The 24,246-nt window shown below is 42.4% G+C and overlaps 2 protein-coding genes and 1 pseudogene across 3 annotated transcripts; 1 reads left to right on the top strand and 2 right to left on the bottom strand.

Annotated features, from left to right (window-relative positions):
- Positions 1 to 942: 942 nt before the first annotated feature.
- On the top strand, positions 943 to 4,075 carry LOC127764021 (uncharacterized; annotated as a pseudogene).
- A 6,567-nt stretch (positions 4,076 to 10,642) lies between these two features.
- On the bottom strand, positions 10,643 to 13,629 carry LOC127770556 (AP-3 complex subunit delta). The gene has a single exon (XM_052296321.1). The coding sequence runs from the start codon at positions 13,532 to 13,534 to the stop codon at positions 10,706 to 10,708; it is 2,829 nt and encodes a 942-aa protein (XP_052152281.1). The 5' UTR covers positions 13,535 to 13,629; the 3' UTR covers positions 10,643 to 10,705.
- A 1,013-nt stretch (positions 13,630 to 14,642) lies between these two features.
- On the bottom strand, positions 14,643 to 22,995 carry LOC127770565 (chaperone protein dnaJ 15). Of its 2 annotated transcripts, XM_052296333.1 has the most exons (12): positions 22,744 to 22,994; positions 22,490 to 22,634; positions 21,351 to 21,474; positions 20,528 to 20,610; positions 20,327 to 20,438; positions 20,151 to 20,255; positions 19,986 to 20,036; positions 17,144 to 17,233; positions 16,952 to 17,060; positions 16,729 to 16,877; positions 16,578 to 16,631; positions 14,643 to 15,025 (listed from the first exon to the last, which is right to left on the bottom strand). In XM_052296333.1, the coding sequence occupies exons 2-12, from the start codon at positions 22,618 to 22,620 to the stop codon at positions 14,822 to 14,824; spliced, it is 1,212 nt and encodes a 403-aa protein (XP_052152293.1). In that variant the 5' UTR covers positions 22,621 to 22,634; positions 22,744 to 22,994; the 3' UTR covers positions 14,643 to 14,821. The 2 variants fall into 2 exon arrangements, with proteins under 2 accessions (XP_052152293.1, XP_052152300.1); XM_052296340.1 differs by having other exon boundaries at positions 22,490 to 22,995.
- Between the last annotated feature and the right edge of the window lie 1,251 nt (positions 22,996 to 24,246).

Here is a 24,246-nt window from a genome sequence, read left to right as displayed (position 1 = left end):
GGTGGCGTCGGGGGCGTTGAACGCACCATGTGAGATGTCGATGCTGGGAGGTAGAGGTGGCTCGCCAGTGGTGCAAGCGCCTGGGCCAACGAAGTGGCGAGCTCCGACGGAGTGGCGTCTGCCGCGAACGATGACGACTTGGAGGAGGAGGACGCATCAATTGTGGCGTGCTTGGCGAGGAGGGTAGTGATGGCCTTGCGAGCGGCGGTAGACGTGGTGGTCACCACGGAGGCGATGAGGGTGGGATCGCCCGAAGCACCATACGGGTGGTGGGCATTGCGCACGGTGTCGGCGAGGGCGAAGGATCGTGGAGACAAAGGCTCAGAAGGTGTGGGCATCATGGCGGCATCAACAGTGAGCATGGGAGAGAGAGGTAGAGTTTTAGGGTTTGGTGACGGAAGCGAAAACAACTAATACCATGTTAGAATAAGAGAATTGGACACGATAATTCTTTTTTTTATATATATACCGATATAACATTCCATATATATGCTCCCTCAAAAATAACATTTCATTTATCCTCAACCGATTTATAGAAACAGCGATAGAATATGAAAGATTTATCAATTGGAGATTAACACAAACAAGGAAATAGGAGTATATCTCTAACATTGCCTACACCCGTAATACAGGTAACCAAACTTACTCCCTCCGTCCTAAAAAAAGACAAACCCTAGTTTTTCGTGTCCAACTTTAACTGTCCGTTTTATAAGAAATTTTTTTATAATTCGTATTTTCATTGTTGTTAGATGACAAAACATGATTAATATTTTATGCGTGACTTGTCTTTTTAATTATTTTTATATTTTTTTTTTAAATAAGACGGACGGTCAAACGTAGACACGGAAATCAGGTTTGTCTTTGTCTTTTTTTTTTTATCTTTTTTTTTATACGGAGGGAGTATTTCGGTAAACACGGCCAAACCCGCCCTGCTGCATCGTACTCCCTCCTCCGTCCCTGTTGAGTTTCTCGGCGCTTCGTTTCTCCACCACCACCACTCGGCGAGCCATGGACCCGAGGAGGCGTTCGCTGGCTATACGAGTCCCCCCTGAAAGAAACCCTGCAAAACCCCACAAATCCTGATCGATCCTTCCACTTCGATCTCATCCCCAAGCAGCAGCATCCATCCATCCACCCATGGCGCCCAAGCGGGTGCGCGTCGCCCGATCGCCCTCGTCGCCTCTCCCTTCCAGCTCTTCCCCCTCCGGAGGCGACTCTCCGCAGATCGACAATGCGGCGGAGGTCGCCGCCTCCTGCTGCGGCCCAGCCCCCTCGACCGCCGACGCGCGCTGCCGAATCGGGGGAGGAGGGCGGCGATCCCGGCAAGGACGAGGTCGCCGCCCCGCCCAAGGGGACTCCGCGCTGCCGCGAAGCGGCTCCGGCTTCGGCTCTGGCAATGCCGCGGCGCCGGACGGCCCCGCCAAGTCGCCGATGAAGCCCAAGAAGAGGGTGACGGCGCCGCCGTCGAGCGACCACGGCTCCAGAGAGAACCTCGCCGCCGGGTCGCCGTCGAACGAGGTGCCAGCTCCGCAAGGAGATGATGCGGCGCAGGAGGACGATCTCCCCGAGTCCCCTCCCAAGTCGAAGAAGAACCGCAAGAAGAAGAAGAAGGCCCTGCGAGCTGGCGACTCCGGCAAGGTCGCTGCTCCGGACGATCCCGCTGAGCCTACGCGCCCCCAGCAAGATGTGGGGGAGGTGGACGGCCGCTTGGCCGAGTCTGAGCAAGAGGTGCCACCCAACGCAGGGAAGGCAAAGAAGAAGGCATCAGCGCAGGCAAGGAAGAAGCCATCGGCGAAGCAACATGCTGCTGCTCAAGAGGAGGAAGATGGTGATTTGATGGCAGAGGCTGAGGAGGAGGTGGCGCCACGGCAAGGGGATGAGGAAGACGGCAAGGGTCCGTTGCCGCAGCGGAAGAGCAAGAGGGTTGCCGCATTGTCAGGCAGCATTTGCCCACCTGATCCCAAGAGGGCCAAGATTGTGGATGCGCAGAAGCCCGGGTTCGGGCGCAAGTGGAATGGCAATGACGAGATCATGATCCTAGAGGCTCTTGTTGATCAAATCCGCAGTGGTGGAAATGTGCCGCAGGAGCCGGGCCACCCCTTGTTCCATGAACTCGTGCAGCGCCTGGAGGGCCGCACCTTCAACCACAGTGATGTGAGGGAGAAGGTGCGCAGTCTCAAGCGTCGGTACAACGATGTTGTCTTGTCGGGCCTTGCTATTACCAAGGATCATGACCTTCAGCTCCATGAGCTCTCCTGTGAGATCTGGGGGCGCTCTGTTGCTCATGCCGGGGACGACAAACAGAGGTGCCTTGCCAGAGACGAGCAGAGCTCCCTTGCCAGGGATGAGCAGAAGTCTTTCGCTGGGGACGAGGAGAAGTCTTTGGCCAGAGATGAGCAGAGCTCCCTTGCCAGGGATGAGCAGAAGTCTTTCGCCAGGGATGAGAAGTCTTTGGCCAGGGACGAGGAGAAGTCCTTAGCTAGTGATGAGCAGAGGTCATTCGATGATATGTGCAAACAGTTTCCATTGCTCGCAAAGGAAATTAAGGTGCTCATGGAGGGACAACCTGCTATCATGGAATTGTTCCCTAGGTTGGACGGCGACCAAGTTGTCGCAATTGAGAAAAAGTTGGAGAACCTGAGGTGGATTGATATGAAGAGGAAGAAAAAGATGGCAGTTAAGATGGCCAAGATTAGAAAGGGACTAATTTACAAGCTCGAAGGAGCTGCGATCCTAGCTGATGGTAATATGATCCACTATTGAGTTAGCTCTATACTCTATAGGTTAATTAGTAGTGTCCTTTTGTGATGGTAATTATGTCCTTTTGGTGGTTTGATAGTGAATGGATTGGGCAAGTATGCAAAATCCTGCTGACATTCTAAGTTAATATGATGCTTATGGAAGAAGCTGTATGTTGGGAAAGTAACATCATCGTTATGTAGTCTGTTCCCTATGCTATGGCAAAAACTTAGTTCCGTCATTATATGTTTCTACATGACATTTGGTTTGCCATTCTGATGTCACTTGTGATTATTGTTGTTTTGATACTGGGTCATAAATTGCTCTTTCTTTCTTTGGCATGAAATTCAGTTGACAAAATCTTTGTCTTGGCACGCCTGGCATAACAGCTCTTTGTGCAATAGTACAAACTACCAGCTTAACATGAGATGGCAAGTTAGTAGTAGTAGGTGGCAAAGTTGATTTGATATCTATTTTATTAGGAACCACATAATTTTTTTGTACAGACCATCGCATTCACACATTTCGATCCATGTGACCATATTAATAATTTTGAAGAGGTTCTGTTTGCTAGCATTTCCCTTTTGATACTTGATAAATCCTTGTTTTTGCTTCTTTTGTGATTGGCCTGGCGAGGGGGAACAATGAAGTATTCATCTGGATCATGTTTTTCTTAGGTCTATTGTGGAATATTGCTAGTTTTTCATCCGACAATAGCAAAAGCCAGATAATAGCAAGCCATGTGTACCATTTGCAGTTGTGTATGTGAGAATCACATAGTTGAGTATCTACCTTAAACTTCAGGGTAAATAGCGGGACCCAAAATTTGTACTAATCCTGCGTAGATTCCTACTGAAGATTAGTAGTACTGTCTTTGTTGTTCCTACTGAAGAATGTCAGCCGCCTCCTAGCCAGCTGAACATTAAAGGGAAAGAAGATAATTTTGGCAGTAAGATCAATTAATTTTTCTCCCGATTAAATCATATCGGTTTGCAGATAAGCAACTATACAATCAAGAGTTCAAGACTTGACCAGCTTAGGCAGGTAACGGCAGACTTCAAGTTTATTTAGTTGTAGTAGTTCTTTCCTGCTGAAGGATTTTACAGCGCCCGGCCAGCTGAGCAGGAAAGGGAAGGCAGTTAATTTGGCGATCCTGCGGAGTGAGTTAGGGTCAATTATCTTATCTCCTGATACAATAAGGTTCTGCAGGTATGCAACAACAATCAGGGCTTAACTAGCTTCCCAGTTAAGCTAGTTACCTTATTTAATTGATTGACTAGTTAAATTTATTTGATCGACAGTGAAGATGACGGATTGGCGGCCCTTTTGGATAATTCGATATTGAAATGTGGATTACGCCAGGATGAGTTAGTTTGTTGTTTGGAATTAGTCTTCTGCTTGTAGGACAAATTAGTCTTCTGCTTTTATCATTACATTGCAATCTCTTTCAATATTCCTAGATTGTCTTCAGCGTTTACCATTACGTTGTAACTAATATATTTCAGCATCCTTGGAATTTCTGTTAGAAACCACCAATTGTGCCAACGGATCAGTATGACAGAGTAAAGTACACAAAGGTGAAAACCATAAGGGCAATTAAACTAACATCAGAAAAAAAAAATGCTCGTGCATGTACATTATTTACGCGTGCCGACGAAAATAGTGTATGATTAGGAGCAGAGCAGAAGTCCTCCAGATCAATCGAGGTCTTAATTTACCACAAAATCGAAGTTATTACCGTGCAAGGAATACGCTCACTGTTCTTTTGAGATCACGAAAGAAAGAAAAATAAGTTTCTAAGTTGATATATTCCGTGAATATATCTCGTTGTTTAAATCTTATCCACTACTTATGTTCACTCTGAAGTAATGTTATAAATATGTATGGGTTACCCAAAGAATCAGAAAACAATGAGTTAACGATTATTATAGACGGTTAGCAAACCAATGTTTGGAACGAAATTTTGATTGCAAAAGAAAAAAACAATTATCAAAAACATTGTTGACGTGTTTTCAATTTCATTGAAATATTTTTACTATCTACTTACGGTGATTACATGCATGAAAATTTATCAACACCTAATTAATAAAATTACTAATTTCCTAGTACTCGACTTCACATGAGCGAATGGTGTTGTTTGGTCTCTGACCACAGGAGCCAAAATGTGCGATGTGCTTGGCCCACCCACTCACACACGCCAAACAGAAAATTTTTATATTTTAAATTTTATAAAAAATACCCGTGCGTTATAACGGGTAAAAACGTTTATTGAAACGTTTAGATCAGTATACATTATAATTGAAAAAGTTATAAAAATCCATCCTTGGTTTTGGGATGGGAAGGCCCTGCATCCCTTCCTTTACGGCTCTACCTCTCTTCAGCCTGCGGCTCAAATTGTGGACATTCATTCCTTCCTTTAAAACCTTGGCTTAAATTGTGAGCTGCGCACCTGCGCCTAACTCGTATAGCCGCCGCTATCGTTTTCAACCTTCGAAAGATAGTTGCTCTCGATATCCCAAAATTAGTTGATGGTTTTTGATCCACTTGATTTTCTCTTTCCGTTTTTTTTAAATCGGAGAGAATTCGCAAAACACAAGATAAAAGGTTGAATAAGCTTACCGGTAGGCCATCTTTAATAGAGATTAAATTCGATGAATTAAAGCTGAATAGAAAAGGAAATTATGGGGAAAATAATGAGGGAGTGAGATTTTTGCAATAGGAAACACATGTGGAGGCGGATCTATCATCGCAGTGGCGTACGGTTCGGTCCGAGCGGGGCGAAGGCGCGCTATGCGCGTAGGTTCTGCCCGGGCGGATCGGAGGCGCGCTGCCCGCGTGGGATCACGTGGGAGGAGACGGAAAAAAATCCGAAATACTTATATACATATAGATGTATCGATGAAAAACTATATAAGATATAAGATACACGAACCTCAAACAAAACAACTGCTCCAAATCGAGCTTGTGTATCAGTGTATGCTTCTGGAATGTTATACATGAAAACAGTACTACGAAAAGAAATATTTTTTGGGTTGAAGAGCTAAAGTTATCTAGTTTGTAGAGCAATTGATAGATTCTCTGAATCTGAATCACTGGGATTGAGGAAGTTGAAGTGAGAGCAAAACAGTTAAAATTAATTAATATTATCAACATTAATGACGGAACTCAACGATATAGAGAACTATGGTGTAGGGGTATACCTCATCGGGATGTTTGTACGAGGGATGAAATGCGTTTCATATATATATTTCATATATATATACAACTGCAGCACAAAGAATAAGCTTCTGCAAAAATAACTCTTGGGCAGGTATGGAAGAAATCATTTGAATGAAAGATGAATGACTTTTTCAAATATTAATAAAACCAAAGGGCTAATGAAAGAATTAATGATTTTTTTAAATAGAAGACGGCAAGAGAGTTGCCGGTTATATTAGAAAGAGAATAGGTGCCTTACATATATACAGGAGACAATACAATATCGAGAAGAAAAAGAACATTAACGCTTAAGGCGGTTTGAAAGCAAATTCCCTATCTCGTATGCCATCTAGAATGCACGCTACTGCACGGCTGGTATTTGGGGGTGTCTGTTTGAAAATTTTATCATTTCTCATTAACCATATATGCCACCAGGTTGTAATTAGGGCACCTGCAGGCAGAAAGAATTAATGATGGATAGCATATATTTTACCATCTCATTCGGTCACCCCATCTTTTGTTCGGTGGGTCATTTCATCTCACACATGAGTGGGTAATCACGTTGGGGGCTTTCTGCCTAACGCACTCCCCCATCTCAGCCTCTGCTAAGTGCTAATAACGCTGATTAGCATTAATGACATTAATTAGCTTTAATGATAATTGTTAGTATTATTATTTTTAAAAAAATAATACATAAATAGAACTTTAACTCAAACTTTCAAACCTAGATTTGAAAAAAATTCAAGTCAAGATTTGAAAACTTATCAACTCGGATTTAAAAACTTTTAACTAAAGATTTGAAAACTATCAACTCAGATTTAAAACTTTCATCTGAAAATACAAAACATTTCATTCAAATTTAAAAATTTTCATCTCAAAATTCAAAAATTCAACTTAAATCTTAAAAACTTTCAACTCAAATTCAAAACCTTCAACTAAAATTAAAGATGAAAGATTCAACTTCTAAAATAAAAAGATCATGAAAAAAATGGCAAAAAGAAACGAAAAAAATGCGTGGACATTAGCTTTTCCGGGGAAAAAACATATGGACATGGACGCCGTCCGCCTCACGCATGCACGCTAGGTTATACGTGGGCCTTAGCCCTTATGGGCCTAAAACAGGCACCGTCAACGTGCGCGCGCGAATTAGCTATCGCGATCACATCGATGTTAGACGTGAATCAGACAGGGAAGTCGCGTGGACGGGCACGGGAATCGGACTATCGACGATGTACCAAACTTTAGCAAAAAAATACCTTTAATTTTTATAACAGTAGAGTAGATAGATTTATTAAATCTTTACAAAAATAATTTTTTGTTTCAAAGTTTTACAAATCTACGCCCCCTAACGTCCTTTAGGATGTCGTTTTTTAAAATGCCTTTCCAAAGGGCGTTATTTATGACGTGATGCATTCTAACGGTCACATGGAGAGCGGTCGGCCATTTTGCAGGCAACCCCCTGGCCGCCCTCCCAAAGGGCTAAAGGGGACGATTGCAAAACAACCGGAGCTGACCATTTACAGGCAGAACTCTTGCCACCCTCGTAGATGTTCACCCGACCATTACAACACCAACGGGCGTGTGCCATATCATAAAAAACGCCCTTTGAGAAGGCGTTATGGGTGTAGATTTTTAAAACTTTAAAACCAAAAATTATTTTTAAAATATTTTAATAAATAAAATTAAAAATTAAAAAAATACCGCCAAACAGATCCGATCATCATACACATTCGGTCTTTTTGTTTGTATATATATGACACACATGACAAGGTTATGGACAAAAAATATATTTTAAGCACAAGTTTAAGAACCATTCATGTATTTTACTCTTATGTTTTTAATAATTTTTATGAAGTATGATTAAAAAATTAATAATCAAATATGTTCATGAAAGATAGTCATGACAATATCCTAATGTTATCTAAAAAAGAACATAGGTACTCCCTTCGCCCAAAATATAAGAGATTTTAGGTAGATGGGACACATCCCTTCATTCATAAAAACAAGTTGTTTTAGACATTGGGGCTACAACTTTGTCCGCTATTTTCCATCGCAAAATATTTATAAAAAACACTAATATTGTAATATTATGAAAGTACCTTTCAAGGTAAATTCTAGACATAATTCCACACGTCTAATGTAAATCTTAACTACTTAAAAAATTGGTAAATTTCCGTTCGTCATACTTATTTTCGTCCATCAATCGTCTGATTCCCTCTCCCCCTCTCGCTCGTGTGTGCGTGACGCTGCACTTTGTCCGTCTCCGATTGTTCGCACGGGAAAAAAAACACATGTCGCATCGTATTAAAGTAGGAAAAATAGGGTTTGGATAGGGCTTTATTCACAGCTAATACGAAACAGATTTGCTCCGATTCTTGGAAAAACGGAAAGAGGACATAAAGATTGAAACCCCCTCAATCAATTTCGGATTATCTCCAAGGATGTGGTCCGATTTGACGGAGGCGGCGACATCAGGAGGCATCGGGAAGATGAGGAACCCTGGACGGAGTTAGGGGACGACAATGTAGGGATAGGCCCACACAACAGTGAGAGAACCATGGGGAGGCTAATTGTACTTTCGATTGCTTGCTGGGCCGGACGCGTGCTTGCGGGCCGAGGCGGAGGGGAGAAGGGATGAAAGCAGGCCGGCTCGGTTGTGGGCTGAGGGAGGCTATGGGCTGAAAATGGCCCAGAGTGTAATGAGGATTTTTATTTAAATAAATATTGAAATGATGTTTGTATTATTAAAATTAGCAATTAAGCTCTGAAAATTTCAAGAAAATTTCAGAGAGTGTAATTAACTATGGAGAATTTAATAAAAATTAAATCCAGCCATATCATTTTTATTTCCCACACTTACTTACTTTTCAATTAAGTTAAACACCTACCAACTTAAAAAAATACAAGTATTCCGGAAATTTGTATTTACTTAATTAAGTAATGTAAATATTTCTTAACCTCTCCTCAATTTTCTCATCTTTTCTTCATGTTGCAACGCACGGGCACTTTTTCTGGTAATTAAAAATATATTTATGTGTAAAGTTGACTTGAAACATGTCCATAACACTATAACAGTACGTTTTCATACCTGGAGGGAGTAATAACTAAATAATGTACCTCCATCTTGAAGGTATGGTTTTCAAAGGAAAGAGTTTCTATAGGTTTTTAGGTTGAGAAGACTGACATTGCGTAGCATAATGACATTTAACCCTCAATGTATATATAAATGGGGCTCCTAAGCACAATATCATACATTATGTAACATTATGTTGTTACATGACTACTCTATATATCTCAAAATAAACGAAAAATGAATCTAGTACAGTATATAACATGTTTTACTACAAATCCTGTCCAGATTGAAGAGTTGCCCTCGTGTGTATATCCTGCGAGTTTATTTTTTCTTACTCTAGTTCCCTGACACGTGGTAAAGAAAAAGAACAAATCGGACCACTGGTTCACCCGTCCAACCGCCAGGTTATCGGTCTAACCGCCGGAGCAATAATATATTTACTTCATGTTACGCAAAACAGAACAAGTTGTGAAAGGTAAGCACATGTATGTTTAAAAAAAAAAGAAGAGTGAATAATACAAAAGATTACAGTAGCATCAAATCAAGAATAAAGAAACAAAGAGAATCTAATAAAATCAATTCCATAATTTATGCACTACAGAAAACATTTTAAGTAGTCTGGATAGTCTCTACAAATATTTTATTTAGTCTGGATAGTCTCGAGAGTAGAGACTAGATCTGATGAAAAATTACAAAAGTATAAACATTCGAACGGGTGACCAAGTTTGGTCACACGGGCTTCAGTTTGGTGGGCCCAACTGCAAACGTGACACTGGATCCCATCTAGTCGTAGACGTGGCAAGCTCAGGCCAGATGACAAATCACCGCACTGTGAAAGCCCTTAGAGCCTGAACCAAGCTGATAAAGCCACTAGTTTTCGCTTTTCCAAGTTTATTACGTGCGATCCGTCCAATTCTTGTACTGTGCCTGACATCCTTGGCTGGCTGCCTGGCTGTTCTAGGTCACCCTCTCACCAAATGGTGTCTGGCCTAGCGACTAGCATCACTTTTCAAATCATCACGGTCTAGCATACTTCTGAAGGATCTTTTCCCTCGGTATGTACTGTAGTACATCTTGAAAAGAGTTTTCCCTTCTAAATTCAGTTCATCTTATTTAGCATCTATAGGACATGTTTGCATTGTTCAATCTAGATTGTACATATATAACTGGATTTATGTTATGTGAAGCAAGAACATGAAAACGATTTATGAATGTGTATAACTGGTACATTCCAGTAACTATGTAAGCCTATGGGGATATGCATAGCGAAAGTACCCATGGTCTTACAGTGTTAGGGATAATTAGTTTGCAAGGTTACATCAATTTCTTAGAGGTATAAGGAGGGATGTAAAAGAAATCTACATTAATACTACCACCATCCCAAAATAGTGCATTTCTCGCTACCTGGACAGCACTCTTTTTGGGACGGAGGTAGTAAAAGATAAAAACATTAAGTCTGGTTTTGTACACTATGAACAAATATATTGCCATGGAGCTATGAAGAACATCAAGTGCTATGCTCAAGAAAGATATACAGGATACAACAGTGGCAGTTAGACCAGCTGCCACAGATAAACCAACTAAATAACTTCCATGAAATGAAAGTGAAAACTAAAAACCGCTGAATGTGAATGAACAAAAGGTAACATGTACTTGGTAATAGAAATGTATCAAAAACAAGGGAGTCCTCAGCAACTATAGAAGAAAATCCTGGATTATAGGAGCTTGAGGTACATCAGGTTGAGTGCTATGCCTTTCTCTATGCTTATGTTTTCCTTGACGATGCCCACTCCTAGATCTTCTCGCTTCCTTCCCATCACTTTCAAGAGGGTTTGTACTCTCTTTATCATGGCTCTGTTGAATACTTGGTCTAGAACTTGAAGTGGGATGGCCTACGAAATCAGCATCTACATTATTTTTCCACTGAGAACTAGATTCACCAGAGTCCATTTTGTTTATAATTCCTTCGTGAGCCTTATCTGAAGCCTTTTGTGAAGATGATGGCTTGAGATCTCTACCCAACAGTACACCACGTACAGCACCAGATAAAGAATCTTCTTTTGGAACACTTGCACTAGCCACCATAGAACTTAGGAAATCCTCACCATCTAACTTCACTACTTTTGGTCTGGACTTGACGGCCTTCGGTTTTTTCCCACCGGTAACAGGCTGGATAGTCTTCAATTTATCATCCAGAGCACTTTCGCTGCTAGCAGGCAGCAGAGGATCATTGGCATGAGGATAATCAACTGGCCCATCCTCCGCTTTTCCTGTTGGAAGATAGTACAGTCCGTGCCTTTTACGGTGCTCAGAAAGAAGAGAAGATGAACCAAGTGATAATGCAGGTTCATCTCTGGTTTCGACTGAACCACAGCTACGAGGGTAGAAAACAATTGAAGATGACAGAGTAGTGTCATCTTCACTGATGATGTCAACAAGCTCTGCAAGATTTTCATTCAGGACAAGATCATCTGGAAGGGATACTTTCTCTTGTGCATTTAAAGAAACAGGCCCTATTTCGTGAGATAATACTGTTTGCATATTCTTAACAAGCTCCTTCACCCTGCTATGCTTATCATCATCAAACTTGCTTTCCTTCAATTCTTGAATCTCTCTTAGCGAATAAACAAAACCAATCAAGTTTCTTGCCCTTTCCAGGACCTCAACCTCATTGCACTCAACAAGTGGGCCAACTGTTGTTTCAATCAAGTTAATCATGTGAACAACCAATTTAAGTGAAAAAGGGTCCTTTTCCATCATCCTAGGGACTGTAATTTGTTCATTGCTAGACCCAATTGGAGCGTCACTTCCCCCACTAACAGTTTGATCCATAGATAACCCATTCAATGCTACAGACACTTCCTTGCTTGAATCACTCAACCTCTCAACATACAAATTGCAACAGAAAGTGATCACTTTAAGTACTGCCTGGATGTAGACAGCTCTCACGGACATCGGCAGGAGGCTGGTCCTTGGCTGCAGAAGTGCCTCAACAAGCTCAACAGGATCCTTCGTGAAGTTCACATACTCACCCGAGACCCATGCAGCAGCAGAAAGAACAGGACAAAGGAGGTGGTTTCCAAGCAAAGCAGGATCAATGAGAAGAGTTCGAGATGAATGAACAAGCTCTGGCCGTGCATCCTGCACCCTCAGTCCCACATCAACAAGCTGCCGACCAATCTCATCCCCCTGTGCACAATGAAGGTTCCTACCCATATCTGTGAGGAGCGAGACATACCAATCAAAGTCCGATACCAGCTCATACACATTGTGCCCACATGCTGAAAGAACAGCGCCAAGAATGTCATTTGCAAACTCTGGGTCTGACTTCGAAGCATGACTGACCAGCATGCCAGCAATGTCCGTGGCATTGCTGTCATCGATCAACCCCATCATGAGGTGCAACGCCTCCCGGCGGATGTTTGAGTCAGCATCACCCAGTGATTGGGCAATCACACCACGGCATTCATGCAACGTCGATGCATATGCCGGTCCAAGCATACCAAGCGCAAGGAGGCCGAGGTACCGCAGGTTGGGATCATCCTCAGCAGCAAGGAACTCCTTGGCCTTCCCAATGGCAAGGCGCACGGCAGCATCATGTGCCGGCAGGGCAGTTAGAACAGTCCGGATGCACTCAAACGTCAGGGACATAGCAGCAGAACGCGCGAGAAGCTGGCACACCGGGTCGACAATCCGTGCGGCGAGGCGTGATTCCAGAGGAGCCAGCCGTGCAAACACCTTGAGCACCTTGATGAGCGCCCAGTTGGAGCGGGACGTGGTGAGCAGATTGTAGAGGTCGGGCGCCAGCGGCAGGAAAGGAGCAGCATCGGCTGGCGGCGCCGACAGCTCACAGAATGCAGCTGCGGCAGCAGCCGACGCCCGCGGGTCAGGCGACGCGAGGCACGCGGCCAGTGGCTTGAAAAGGACCGGCACGGCCGCGGACGGCGAGGCGGCTATGACACGCGCGGCGGCCGCGATCGCCCGGGGGCTCCCGCGGGAGAGGTGGGGCACGAGGTCGTGCGCGAGGTGAACGGGGAGGTCGGGCGCGGCGGCGGCGGCGGGGGAGGCGAGCAGCTGGAGCGCGAGGGCCGTGACGTGGTGGTTGGCGGCGCTGGAGGTGGAGGGGGAGAGGTCCTTGTGGAGCTGATGGGTGGCGAGCGGGAGGAGGGAGAGCGAGGCCGGGTGGAGGGAGAGCGAGGCGGCGAGGTAGGCGAGGCGCCTGTGGGGTAGCTGCGGCGAGGCGATGAGCTCGATGGCCGGGAAGGCGAGCGGGTGGGAGGCGACGGGGGCGAAGTGGAGCGACGAGAGGTAGGTCAGCTTCTGGAGCGCCACGGCCTTGGTGGCGGCGTCGGGGGCGCGGATCTCCCGGTGGATCTCGGAGAGCGCGCGCGCGACGGCGGCGGACTCGCCGGCGGCCGACGGGTCGGCGCGGAGGGACTTGACGAGGTCGTCGAGGGAGCGCTGGAAGAGCGTGTCTACCAGCGATGGCGCCGGCGCCGGCGCCGCCGGCGGGGCGGAGGCCATCGGAGGTGGATCGGCGTGAGTTGGGCTTGTGGGGGATTTGCCGGCGCGGCGGATCGGAGATGGGGGGGAGGCGTGGGTTTGGGTCTGAAGAAGACCAGGGGACCGACATGTCAGTGCTGGCCTCTTCTTTCTTTTTCTTTTTTTTTTCCTTTCACTACTGATGAAATTTTCCTTATGCAACTCTCTCCTTTACCGTCAATTCGTTTCTTAAATCGCCAGAATGTACAATTTCTAAAAAATTTCTATACAAATATTTTTAAAATAATTTTTAAAATTTATAATACTTAATACTCAATTAATCATACGCTAATGAGATTTATCGTTTTGCAAGCAACTCAATACTCATTCCTAAATGCATGAACGAACAGACCCTTATTTTTATATTATCTCGATCTTTAAAATATAGCTATTTCTAGTATGATGTCTTGTTCTAAAATGAAGCTATTTCTCCACCTACCTTCTCCTCAACCAATTATAACCATTCTTCTTTAACTACTTTTTTTTTCAACTAATCGTAATCTTCTTTAAATCATTTCCACATATTTTCTTAATATCCGTACTAATCTCAAAAATACTATATTTTAGGACTTTACTAGCACCAAGGCTACATAGTTACAGGTCATGCCCAGCACGATGATGTGTCGAGTCCAAAATCTGGTGATTTCATCCCCAAATTTTTGTCGGAATGCTAATCCCAAAAGAAATAGCTCATGTCGTCCTTTGATCAACGTGATGGCAATTTTGCAGATGACCTCATAAATAAAAAAGGGTCGCAACTGCCATCGTTAGCATGAACAAAAAAAATACCAGGATTTTCTTGCTACCTGTGATCAAGTCGGTAATATTTCTTCTGATTAATGAAAGTTTTGACCTTAAAAGGCCCAAAGTAGTGGCTACTACAATACGTCCATAAGTAATGGGTAATGCCAAGGAGCTCGTTCTGACAATGTAACTGCTGAAATGGGATAATTAGCACCGAAAACAAACAAATAATCAACAATTGCAATAAAGAACCTACTCGAGTTCCCACTTCCAACACCAGTGCGAATTACCTTAGCAATTTCTCGACCGGCAACAGAGGTAAAAGAGCAAGAGGAAGACGAGATAGTGGAAGAAAAGTAAGACGGGAACATGGAATTTAAAGAAGGATAATACATGACTTTCTGTGTCCAAAACTTCTAATGCTACAAAACTCCCAAGAATTGGTAACCGTTATAGCTCACAACGCACAAATACAATAGGGCTTCTGAAATGTACAACAGCGGAAGATCCTTGATGAAAGATTACTCAAGCTTTCTTGTCAGACCTATTAAGATTCAAATTGAACCACTTCTTTTTACTTGATTTATCTTTACCATCTATGTTACCATTCTCGGGACTCTCAGTGGGGTATCTACTACTGCTGCTACCAGCTCCAACAGAGTTCACCATAGTTCGTTCGGTCGTGAAGGAGGAGTGGATGTCATCCCTTTCTCTCAGCATATCATCAACCTGCAGACCTTACAACTCTTTAGCAATAATCCAATATAATTAGCAAAAGTAATGAAGAATCATCAGGGTTCAGCCTGAGAAAAGAATATGATACAAACTTTATCATATTGGTAGATATAACTATTTGAAGAATTTTTGTGAAGGATAAATTGATGCCATTTGGTTTCAAATTTTTACAGCGCACGGTTCTGTAAGCTACACTACTATGTACTCCCTTCGTCCCAAAATAAGCGCAGCCATGAGTTTCCGTATTCAACTTTAATCGTCTGTCTTATTTGAAATTCTTTTGAAAAAAACTAAAAACCAGAAGTCACACGTGAAGTACTATGCATATTTTATTATAATCTAATAACAAGAAAAATACTAATCATAAAAAAAATTAAATAAGACGGACGATCAAAGTTAGACACAAAAACTCATGGCTGCGCTTATTTTGGGACGGAGGGAGTATACTTCAAACTATTAACAGCTAGGACACTATTTAATTGACGAAAGCTCAGAAGAAACTGCATGTCAACTGACAAAATAATTTAACAAGTCAATTCTTAATAACAGTATTTCTGCTGCATTCACTGAACATGGCTGCACCAACCATGTAAATCCACTGTGCAGACTTAATTATACGCAATTTCAGTTTGAGTGGGTACCAATATTCATATAACCAAACATCAGTGTTGGCAATCAAGTACTAGCTGCAAATATGCAACTCACTTAGAATTTAAACACAGCATGGAGCCAAGCACTTATGGCCTCATCTTTTCGCTTATGCTTATGCTTATCATCCAAATTTGAATTTTCAACCTTAAATTTGGAGTTGATTTTGGGATTTTTTTCATCGTAGTTTATTTTTCAGCCTTTGCTTTTAGATCGTTAAGAACACGTATATAAAAGTTTTATTTACAAATATGCCATTTCGCTTATGCTTATAAACAGCCAACTGATGGGGCCGTTAAAAGGTTCTAACAATGCAATGAGAAAAGCATACCATGGATTCACACAATTCAGAGTCAACGTTCAGACTGCAAGACTGATAGAAGAAGAGATATATGCTAATAAGAAAGATAACACACGACTGTTAACCTAGGCTACAAGTTATAACACATTTCTTGCAAGTTATAACACAGTGATTGCTTTTCAAAGTGCCCTCCAAAGGAATGTTTGAAATCATATTCTAGTTTGACTTATTTCCTATGAAAGAAAAGTTTGCCGGTGCAAGATAGACATCAAGAAAATGTGGACATGTAAGAATTTAGAGACATTGTTTGAGAGCTAGCCTGACACCCTCTGTCTAGAAGAACAGAGAGGCATCTACATAGTCAATATGCTGCTGTGCCAGTTCAAACAGGCACAAGCTCACTACAAAAAAACGGTAGGTGTGATATGTCTAAAAAACATCACTATGTAGTCTGCTTCACCCTTACATAGTTATGTTAGACTCTACAATTAGAGGGCAAAAATACGATGACTATTTCTTTTGTCTCTACAATATCCACAATGAAGTACCAATTGTGAAAGAAGGAAAAGGCATTCAGAGGAGAAAAGATGTGCTCACCGCTTCTTTTTCTTGGGTGTATCTGTTGGTCACTTCTTGAAACCGCGCTAAAGCCTGCACACCATTTAACTCGATCAAAGCTCTCTCCAAATTGAAAAGAAAACTAAATACATATTTCATGTGTTATGTAGAAAAAGATGTAGTGGCTGACTTTTCTGTACTCAGTTTCAAATTGGCGCAAATCATTTCTCTTCTCTAGAATTTTAGACTCTATTTCCTTTAGCCTCTGTGTTGTGTCTTCGTAACTCTTTGCACACATTGCTTCAATTGTATAGCTAGCTGGCTTGAAAAAATTATCACCTGAACATATTAATTAGGATGGATCAGAACGGAGGTATGTCATTCATATAAACAGATAAAGTAAGTTTGCAGACCGTATACAGCAAATATATGAGTTCCAGATTTGAGAGCCGACACTTCGCACGGCTGGAGACCTTCCAACCTTTTAAAGAATGCAGCCTCAGGATCCTTGGCCATTGCCAACTGTAGTAGGAAGCAGCAAAGTCTCACATCACATCAGGCCCAAAGAGCATAAAAACTAAAGCTATATAGCAGAACATACATACCGCATTCACTGTTGAATCCATACGATACACTTGAAAATGCAAGAAATACATGCCTGCAGATGTCACCTTACCAGTCTTCTGACTATCTTCCTGGAAGTGCGGAAAAAAACTGGAGGTTATTATTTTTCTTGAATATGCAAGAGAGCTGCATATCATTTAATCATTTAAAGAAGAAGAAAAATAAAGAACAAACAGATCCAAGTATCCAACCCCTTACAACGTTTGACACATAAGAGCCACATAAAGAAAATACACAACCAACACTAGTAGCAATGCAAACAACAAGCTCTCGAGCTCCTTTGCTCCAATACCACACCAAAGGGTGCCCTCCATTTCCCCCAAACGCACTACTAATACAACATCCCTGGCTACATCATTTCACTGCAATATGTCCATATCTCCCAGGCTATTACAATAATCAAAGAGTTGAGCCTTTTCGTTTCAGTTTGTGAACTTGCTTGCTCGGTACTACTAACTCGAAAACCTAACCAAATCTGGTTGGGTATCATAGCATGTAGACCCGAGCACTTCAATCCATATTTGCCGGGCGACCATGCAAGAAACCAGCAGGTGTTGGATAATCTCATCATCTTGATCACAAAGACGGCAAGCTGCTGGGTGTGGCAAGCCACGTTTAGCAAATCTATCCGCCATTCAACAATGATTTAAGCATGGCGCCATAGAAATAACTTACAATGTAATGGTGCCCAGGTTTACCAAATGCATTATTAAGCTAGGCTTCTAATTTTTTTTATATGCAGCACATTAACATACCCAAAATGAAAAAAGAAAAAAACTGCAGGTTAATGTAAAATATTAAGATCATGTTCATAGCTGGTTAACAAAAAAAAAATCATTGTTGACCATTCATACTACTCCCTCCAGCCACAAAAGGTGAGTTGTTTTTTACTTTTCACACTCAAAAGACATAAGTTTGATCACTTAGTTTATTGCATGAACCAAAATAAGAACTTAGACAAGTACAATATTAATGTTCTTGTTGTCACAAACTTGGCTACATAATGTCCTTATGCCTAAAAACTTACGTTCCAAATAATAATTACGGTCAAAATTAATTTGTGTTGACTGTGTGCATCCTAAAACGACACTCTTTTGTGATTAGAGGCAATAAAGAAGTAAATGGCAGAACTAGAGACACAGATGCAAACTTGGAGACAGAGCTAGAAAAACATTGGCTCTTATCCATTTGGCAGACAGTTATGTACAGCATGCATTGGTCACTTACTGCACAACTGGTATCAAAATTAAAATTGGAGAAGTCCAGAAATATCACATTTTACATAAATGATAAAATTTTTATATACTTCTAGTCTACGCCATGGACTCTTGGAGAGCTCCCACCCCTACCACTCGCATTACTCATAAGTGGTAGCCCACAATAGTAAATGGGTCAATCTTGGCTGTAATAAACTGCTTCGACCATAAGCAGGTATAAACAGAGTACAAACGGTCCAAAACCCTAACTACCCACTCCTCTTCCTCCCTCCTCAACAACCGCCTCTCAATCCTACTCCAGCTGACAGCATCCCAACCACTCCCACTTCAACACCAATGGTGACGATGGCAGTGGCCTCCAACGCTCAACATGGCACCTCCTCTCCTCCACCAGATGGATCCATCAATGAGACAATGACACACCATTGCTCCCCCAGCCCAGCAGTGGCAACCTCAGGAGTTGGAATAGATCTGACAATAGCGGAAACCTCCAGCGCTCTACAGGCGCCTTGTCTCCTCTAGCCGGATATATCGACAGCACCCCTGTCCTCCAGCACTCGATGCCACCGCATCCAAAACTCCTTCAACCAGATCCATCGATGGCATCCCACTTATCCACCAGAATGGTGATGAAGGCAGCCTACTGTGCTCGACAAGCTCAAGCCACCACCACCAAACCTTGTCACACTGTTGGTTTCACTGCCTTCCTTCCCTGACAGAGAGTCCTCGCATGCTGATCCTTGCAGCCTCCTCTCCTATCACCTCAACCTCCCATTAGAGAACACAAGGCAGTTACTGCCGTTGCGTCACCACTAGGGCCTTCTTTCTTTTTGTTGTTGGTTTGGGTTGATAACACAGAATGTAATGGATCTACATGTAGACGCATTATTTTTCTTGTGGTCGTAAACAAGTACCATTGACTGTAAGGTCTCATGAACATGGATGTAAATAGAATTTGCTTGATTATAATGAAATACTAATGGGATTGTAATGGTAGAACCTTTTAGCTCAAAGTGTAATCAAAATTTACCCCTAAAAAGTGCCATGGAGCTATATTACAATTCTGATAGTATTTATGGCTGCGGACTACTTCATTTACAATTATGTGGTGTCATTTTATCTATGTTACGATTACAGCCATGGAGAAATCATTTACAATCGCTGTGAATCTCCTTCATTCGAGGGAGGTATTTGTAGTTGCAAGGGAGGCATTTACATCTTGCTGTAAAAAATAAAAGGATCTTAGCCACCCATATAAAAACTCATATAGATAAACGGTTTTTATATGGGTGGCTAAGATGCTTGCCTTTTTTAGGGCAAGATGCTTGATTCATTTATGGAAAGATAAGGGTGCATTTTCTTTTCATTAAGGTGGCCAAGATGCTTGATTTATTCATGGAGGCTAAGGGTGCAACAGAGAACCTCATTATCCACCAAAATGCAAAATGTCACGTTGTTTAATATGCCGAGTGTAAAACGCCAGGTATTTATGAACAGAGAAAGTAATACTAATCCATGGCCGCATGGCATTCCATTGACAAATAATGAGAAAAACTACAGAACACATCAATCATGCAATTATATAAAGGCGAAGGCTCGAAAGTACCTGAAGAGCTAGTCCATAACCTCCATTAATTTCTTGTTCGAAGAAAAGCAGCTGTAGAGAAATATTTGGCAAATGAGAGAATTAAATAATATCCCGAAATTCAAAGAGATGCAGAACATAAAAGCTTCAATTCCAGAGCAATTGAAGGAAGAATCAACCTCATACCTTAAATTTACTTTGTGCGGCTGAGGTGACTCTGACTACAATGCCTGACTGAGCTTGTTCTTCACTTATTGTTACACCATAAAAATGAGCACTTTGCTTGTCAACCTATAAATAGAAAAATATATATGGTAGCCGTCCCATTATAAACAAGACCATAAAACTGGTAGTGGCAGAACCTTTCCCGTTGCTGATGATCCAACTGGGAGAGGTCTCACTGTAACTGTTCCACTCATAGCTTCTTCAAGAACATTAGGAGATACTGTGGTCTTGATTGGAACACCGAGCTTGCTAAATGGTATAATATGTAAGAAAGTTAGCAGGCAATTAGTGATCCTCGATTCTTTCTAGAAAACAATTCATACAGATGCTACAGTCACCTGAAAAGTGCAGCAAACATTGTGTTCACAGTTCCAAGATTAGATAAGTCAATTTCCATATCCATTCCTTCATTCTCCAATGCCTAAGAAAACATATTACAACAGATGGTTAGATTACAAACCAACAAAGTTACATTATTTCTGCCAACTATGTGAAACTTGGCAAACACATCTTAACCTACACGCCCAAAATAATTGAAGTGCCCAAAAAAAATGCCACTGAGTTCAAATTTGTAAAGGATAAGCTGTGGCCCTTAGCTACTTGGTACAATTATCATCTTAAGCATATTATCCATGACAAAGGTACTTAGTCAAATGGTTTTGGAATTAAAATAGTTATACATGGTGGAAATGCTTCTAATAGTTTGTCATTGTTTAGAGGATACAGGTTCTCCATTACCTCTTAAGTGGTTTCCAGGGATTGTCTATCTATGACAATAAATATCAAGCTAGATGAGTAATCTCCATTTCTTCTTTGACAGATTCCAGGGATTAAATCTCTCTCTACGAGTCTACGACGTTATATACCAAGCTGCCTTAGCTAATCTTCATTGCAACAGAAGAAAGGATTGGAGATAAATAAGCATCCAAAAATCTCATCAGTTATCACATGGTCTAATAAATACACAGCAACAGTATGATACATGTCGGTGCAGCACCACCAAAAATCACCTTGCTGGTCATTTATCCCAGCCAAACTTCTCCTTATTGATTGATCAGAAAAGGAGAAGAATGCAGAACCATTGGAGTAAAAGCAAAATACACACAAAAAAAACTGTTCGAAAATAGTCTGGTAGTCAGCATGAGATTATGAGAATAGCACCTCAAAACCAGCAGTATCATATTGCCTCCGTTTCTCAGGATCTGACAAGATACTATATGAATATGCAACCTCTTTGAAGAGTTCTGATGCTTCTGGGTTACTAGCATTCTTGTCAGGGTGATACCTATCAATTATATCAGGAACTATGAGTACAGAAAATCATCAAGACTGCAGATGCAGGAATGAATAGATAGAGCAGCCAAGCACATCAGTACATCACACATGTAAATACATGACAGACCTAATTCAGTAATCAACAGGGTGTAATGGGGTGACAGTATTTGAGATGACACATTAATAGAGAGGACTAATAACCCAAAGAAGAATCATGTGGTCATCAAAAGGTAGTAAAGTATAGATATCCAAAAAAAGGAAAAACTCATTGCCATGGAATTTGCTCATATAGAGCATGCTAATCCAACCCTTTATGACCAAACAGTTTCTAATCCCACGTAAATAATCTACTATTAGAGTACAAGTCACTCTAATGTTCTCTTTTCTGTTCCATTGTTAGTATTGCACCAATCAAGAAACAAAATGTTCTATGGTAACCCAGAAACAGTACAAAAATAAGGAAAAGACAGTAAGCTCTTATGTTTGTGGTAATAGCATCTAACAAAAAATGTATCTATAGAAAAGAATGCAAGTACAACAAAGAAACTTTTGCTCTCATTCAATGCTTCCTCCCAAATTTAATCCAAAACAATAAATACACTTGATTCAGTTTCATCTAGAATGATGTTTGCGACATATCGTTTCTTCAGAAATAATGTTACATATCTACACAGCACAATAAAGTAAGAGCATCATTCTTCATGTTGCATTGGAAAAATGCGGTTGTTATGCGTTCAGTGGTCCATTCAATAAACACAACTGGCACATCATTAGTCAATTACACATGGGCATAAAGTTCAGCGCTGTTAAATGCATCTGGATGAGAAAAGTTCAAGTGATTCTGAGGAACACCACAGCTGATGTGGTAAATTGCTGCAGCTGATCCAAACAATTGTGACCATGAGCAATGAAGCCGCAGAGAACGCATTCAACTAAACTAGCAGCACGTTCACATTCTGCAATCTGAATAGCGCGATCGAAAGCAGCAGCAAGAGCAGGGCGGACAGGTTAGGGGGAGCACGAACTTGAGCGCGAGCTTGCGGTAGGCGGACTTGATCTCCTGGTCGGAGGAGTCCCTGGGCACGGAGAGCACCTCGTACGGGTCCCGCCGCATCGCCGGCGCCGACGGCCCCTCCATCTTCCCCGACGACGCCATCACGCGACGAAACCCTAACAACAACAACAACAACAACAACAACCACACGACAAGGTCACCTCGCCCTGCCCCCCCGAATTGGCAGGAAACCCGCACGAGATCGGGCCGGGAGATGGGGCTCACCTGACCACGGCGCGAGCGGGAGCGCGGCGCAGGCAGATCTCGCCGGCCGCCTCGCGAGAGAGGGAAGGCGTGAGCCGGCGAGGCGGAGAAGGGAGGCCAGGGGGAAGGATGGGTTTGCCTTGCCTCGAGGTCGGGGAGAAGGAGCACGAGCCGCAAGGGGATTCAGTTTTTTCCTCCTCCTTTTTTTGAATTTTTATTCGTGGAATTTTCTCTTTTTTTCTTCCCCTCGACCTTGGATTCGGTGCTCCTCTAGTCCTCTCTGCTCCAAGGAAGGGGAGGCCGCTGCTGCTTTGAGGGGCGTGCGCTTTTCTTTTCTTTTATATTTTTTTTCTTTCGATTTGATTGATTACCACGTCGATGGATTGTTTCTCCGTGCTTTTTGCCGTTTTGGGTTTTCCAAGTCGAGCTGCGAAATTTCGCTATGCCGAAATTTCGTCACTTTTGGGAACTTCCGCTGGCGACAGCGTGTCATCAAGTGGCGTGGATGGCCGCGGTATGAAATACTCTTCCACTTTAAAATTTATGGTATTTTTAAATATTATGATATTTATAGCAATAATATCATAATTATATAAAAGTAAATACAAATATCGATCAATAATATTATTTTTTTATCAAATAAAACTTAATTTATAATCTACCATATAGTTCATCATTGATATCCTACGAACCTTATTCATCAAATCTAACGTCCGAAAATCATCCAATACATCAGATCTGACGACAGCGCACGCACGCAGGGTCACCAGCTGAAAATCACACACACCAGCAAATCAATCACGGCCCATTTTCCTTCGCATGCCTTCCTCTACAACCCTCACCCGCTAATCACCGCGTCCCTGTACTGTCTGCCACCGAGGTCGCCCAGATCGACGCTCGCCCTAGCCTTCCTAGATCCCTCCCACCGTCTACCTCCTGTGACTCCCGTCTTTCGCACCCTCTCCCACCTTTTTTTCACACGCTCAATGCCCGCTGGCAGTCGCCCGCCTCGCCGATCTCCTCTGCGTCGCCACCACCGAAACGTAGGTCATCATAGTCCTCAGCTTGATGATTGCGGCTTCACCAATACCAATGCTATATTATATGTATTTTCTTTAGTATTGGTTATGGCACACATAGGATTTTGTTTCCAGATAAATTGATGTCACGCCTAGAAATTCACTAGTAATTTCCGAACTTATTTGTGCATAAAATCCTCGTCCAGGAATCAGCCGAGGTACACAAACTAACAATTTAATATACAGATTCATCAAATTAACTAAAACGATAAATACTTACTTAAGAGGCACTTAGTCCTCACCATGAAGAAAACTGCAGCGGAAAATAAAATCTAGCGAAGCTCCGGCTCCACTCCCACAGGCAGCTCGACTGGGATATAAGCCAAACGTCTTCTCCTTCGCAACTTGTCTTCAACTGAGGTTTGATTGATTATTGCAATGTGAGCATATGACATACTCAGCAAGCCACACAGCAAATATGCAAGTGCACAAGGATACCAAAGGA

The sequence above is a fragment of the Oryza glaberrima genome, chromosome 1 (genome assembly GCF_000147395.1).
Source record: "Oryza glaberrima chromosome 1, OglaRS2, whole genome shotgun sequence".
In the NCBI taxonomy this organism is placed as follows: domain Eukaryota; kingdom Viridiplantae; phylum Streptophyta; class Magnoliopsida; order Poales; family Poaceae; genus Oryza; species Oryza glaberrima.
This window is presented reverse-complemented; position numbering and strand designations above follow the sequence as displayed.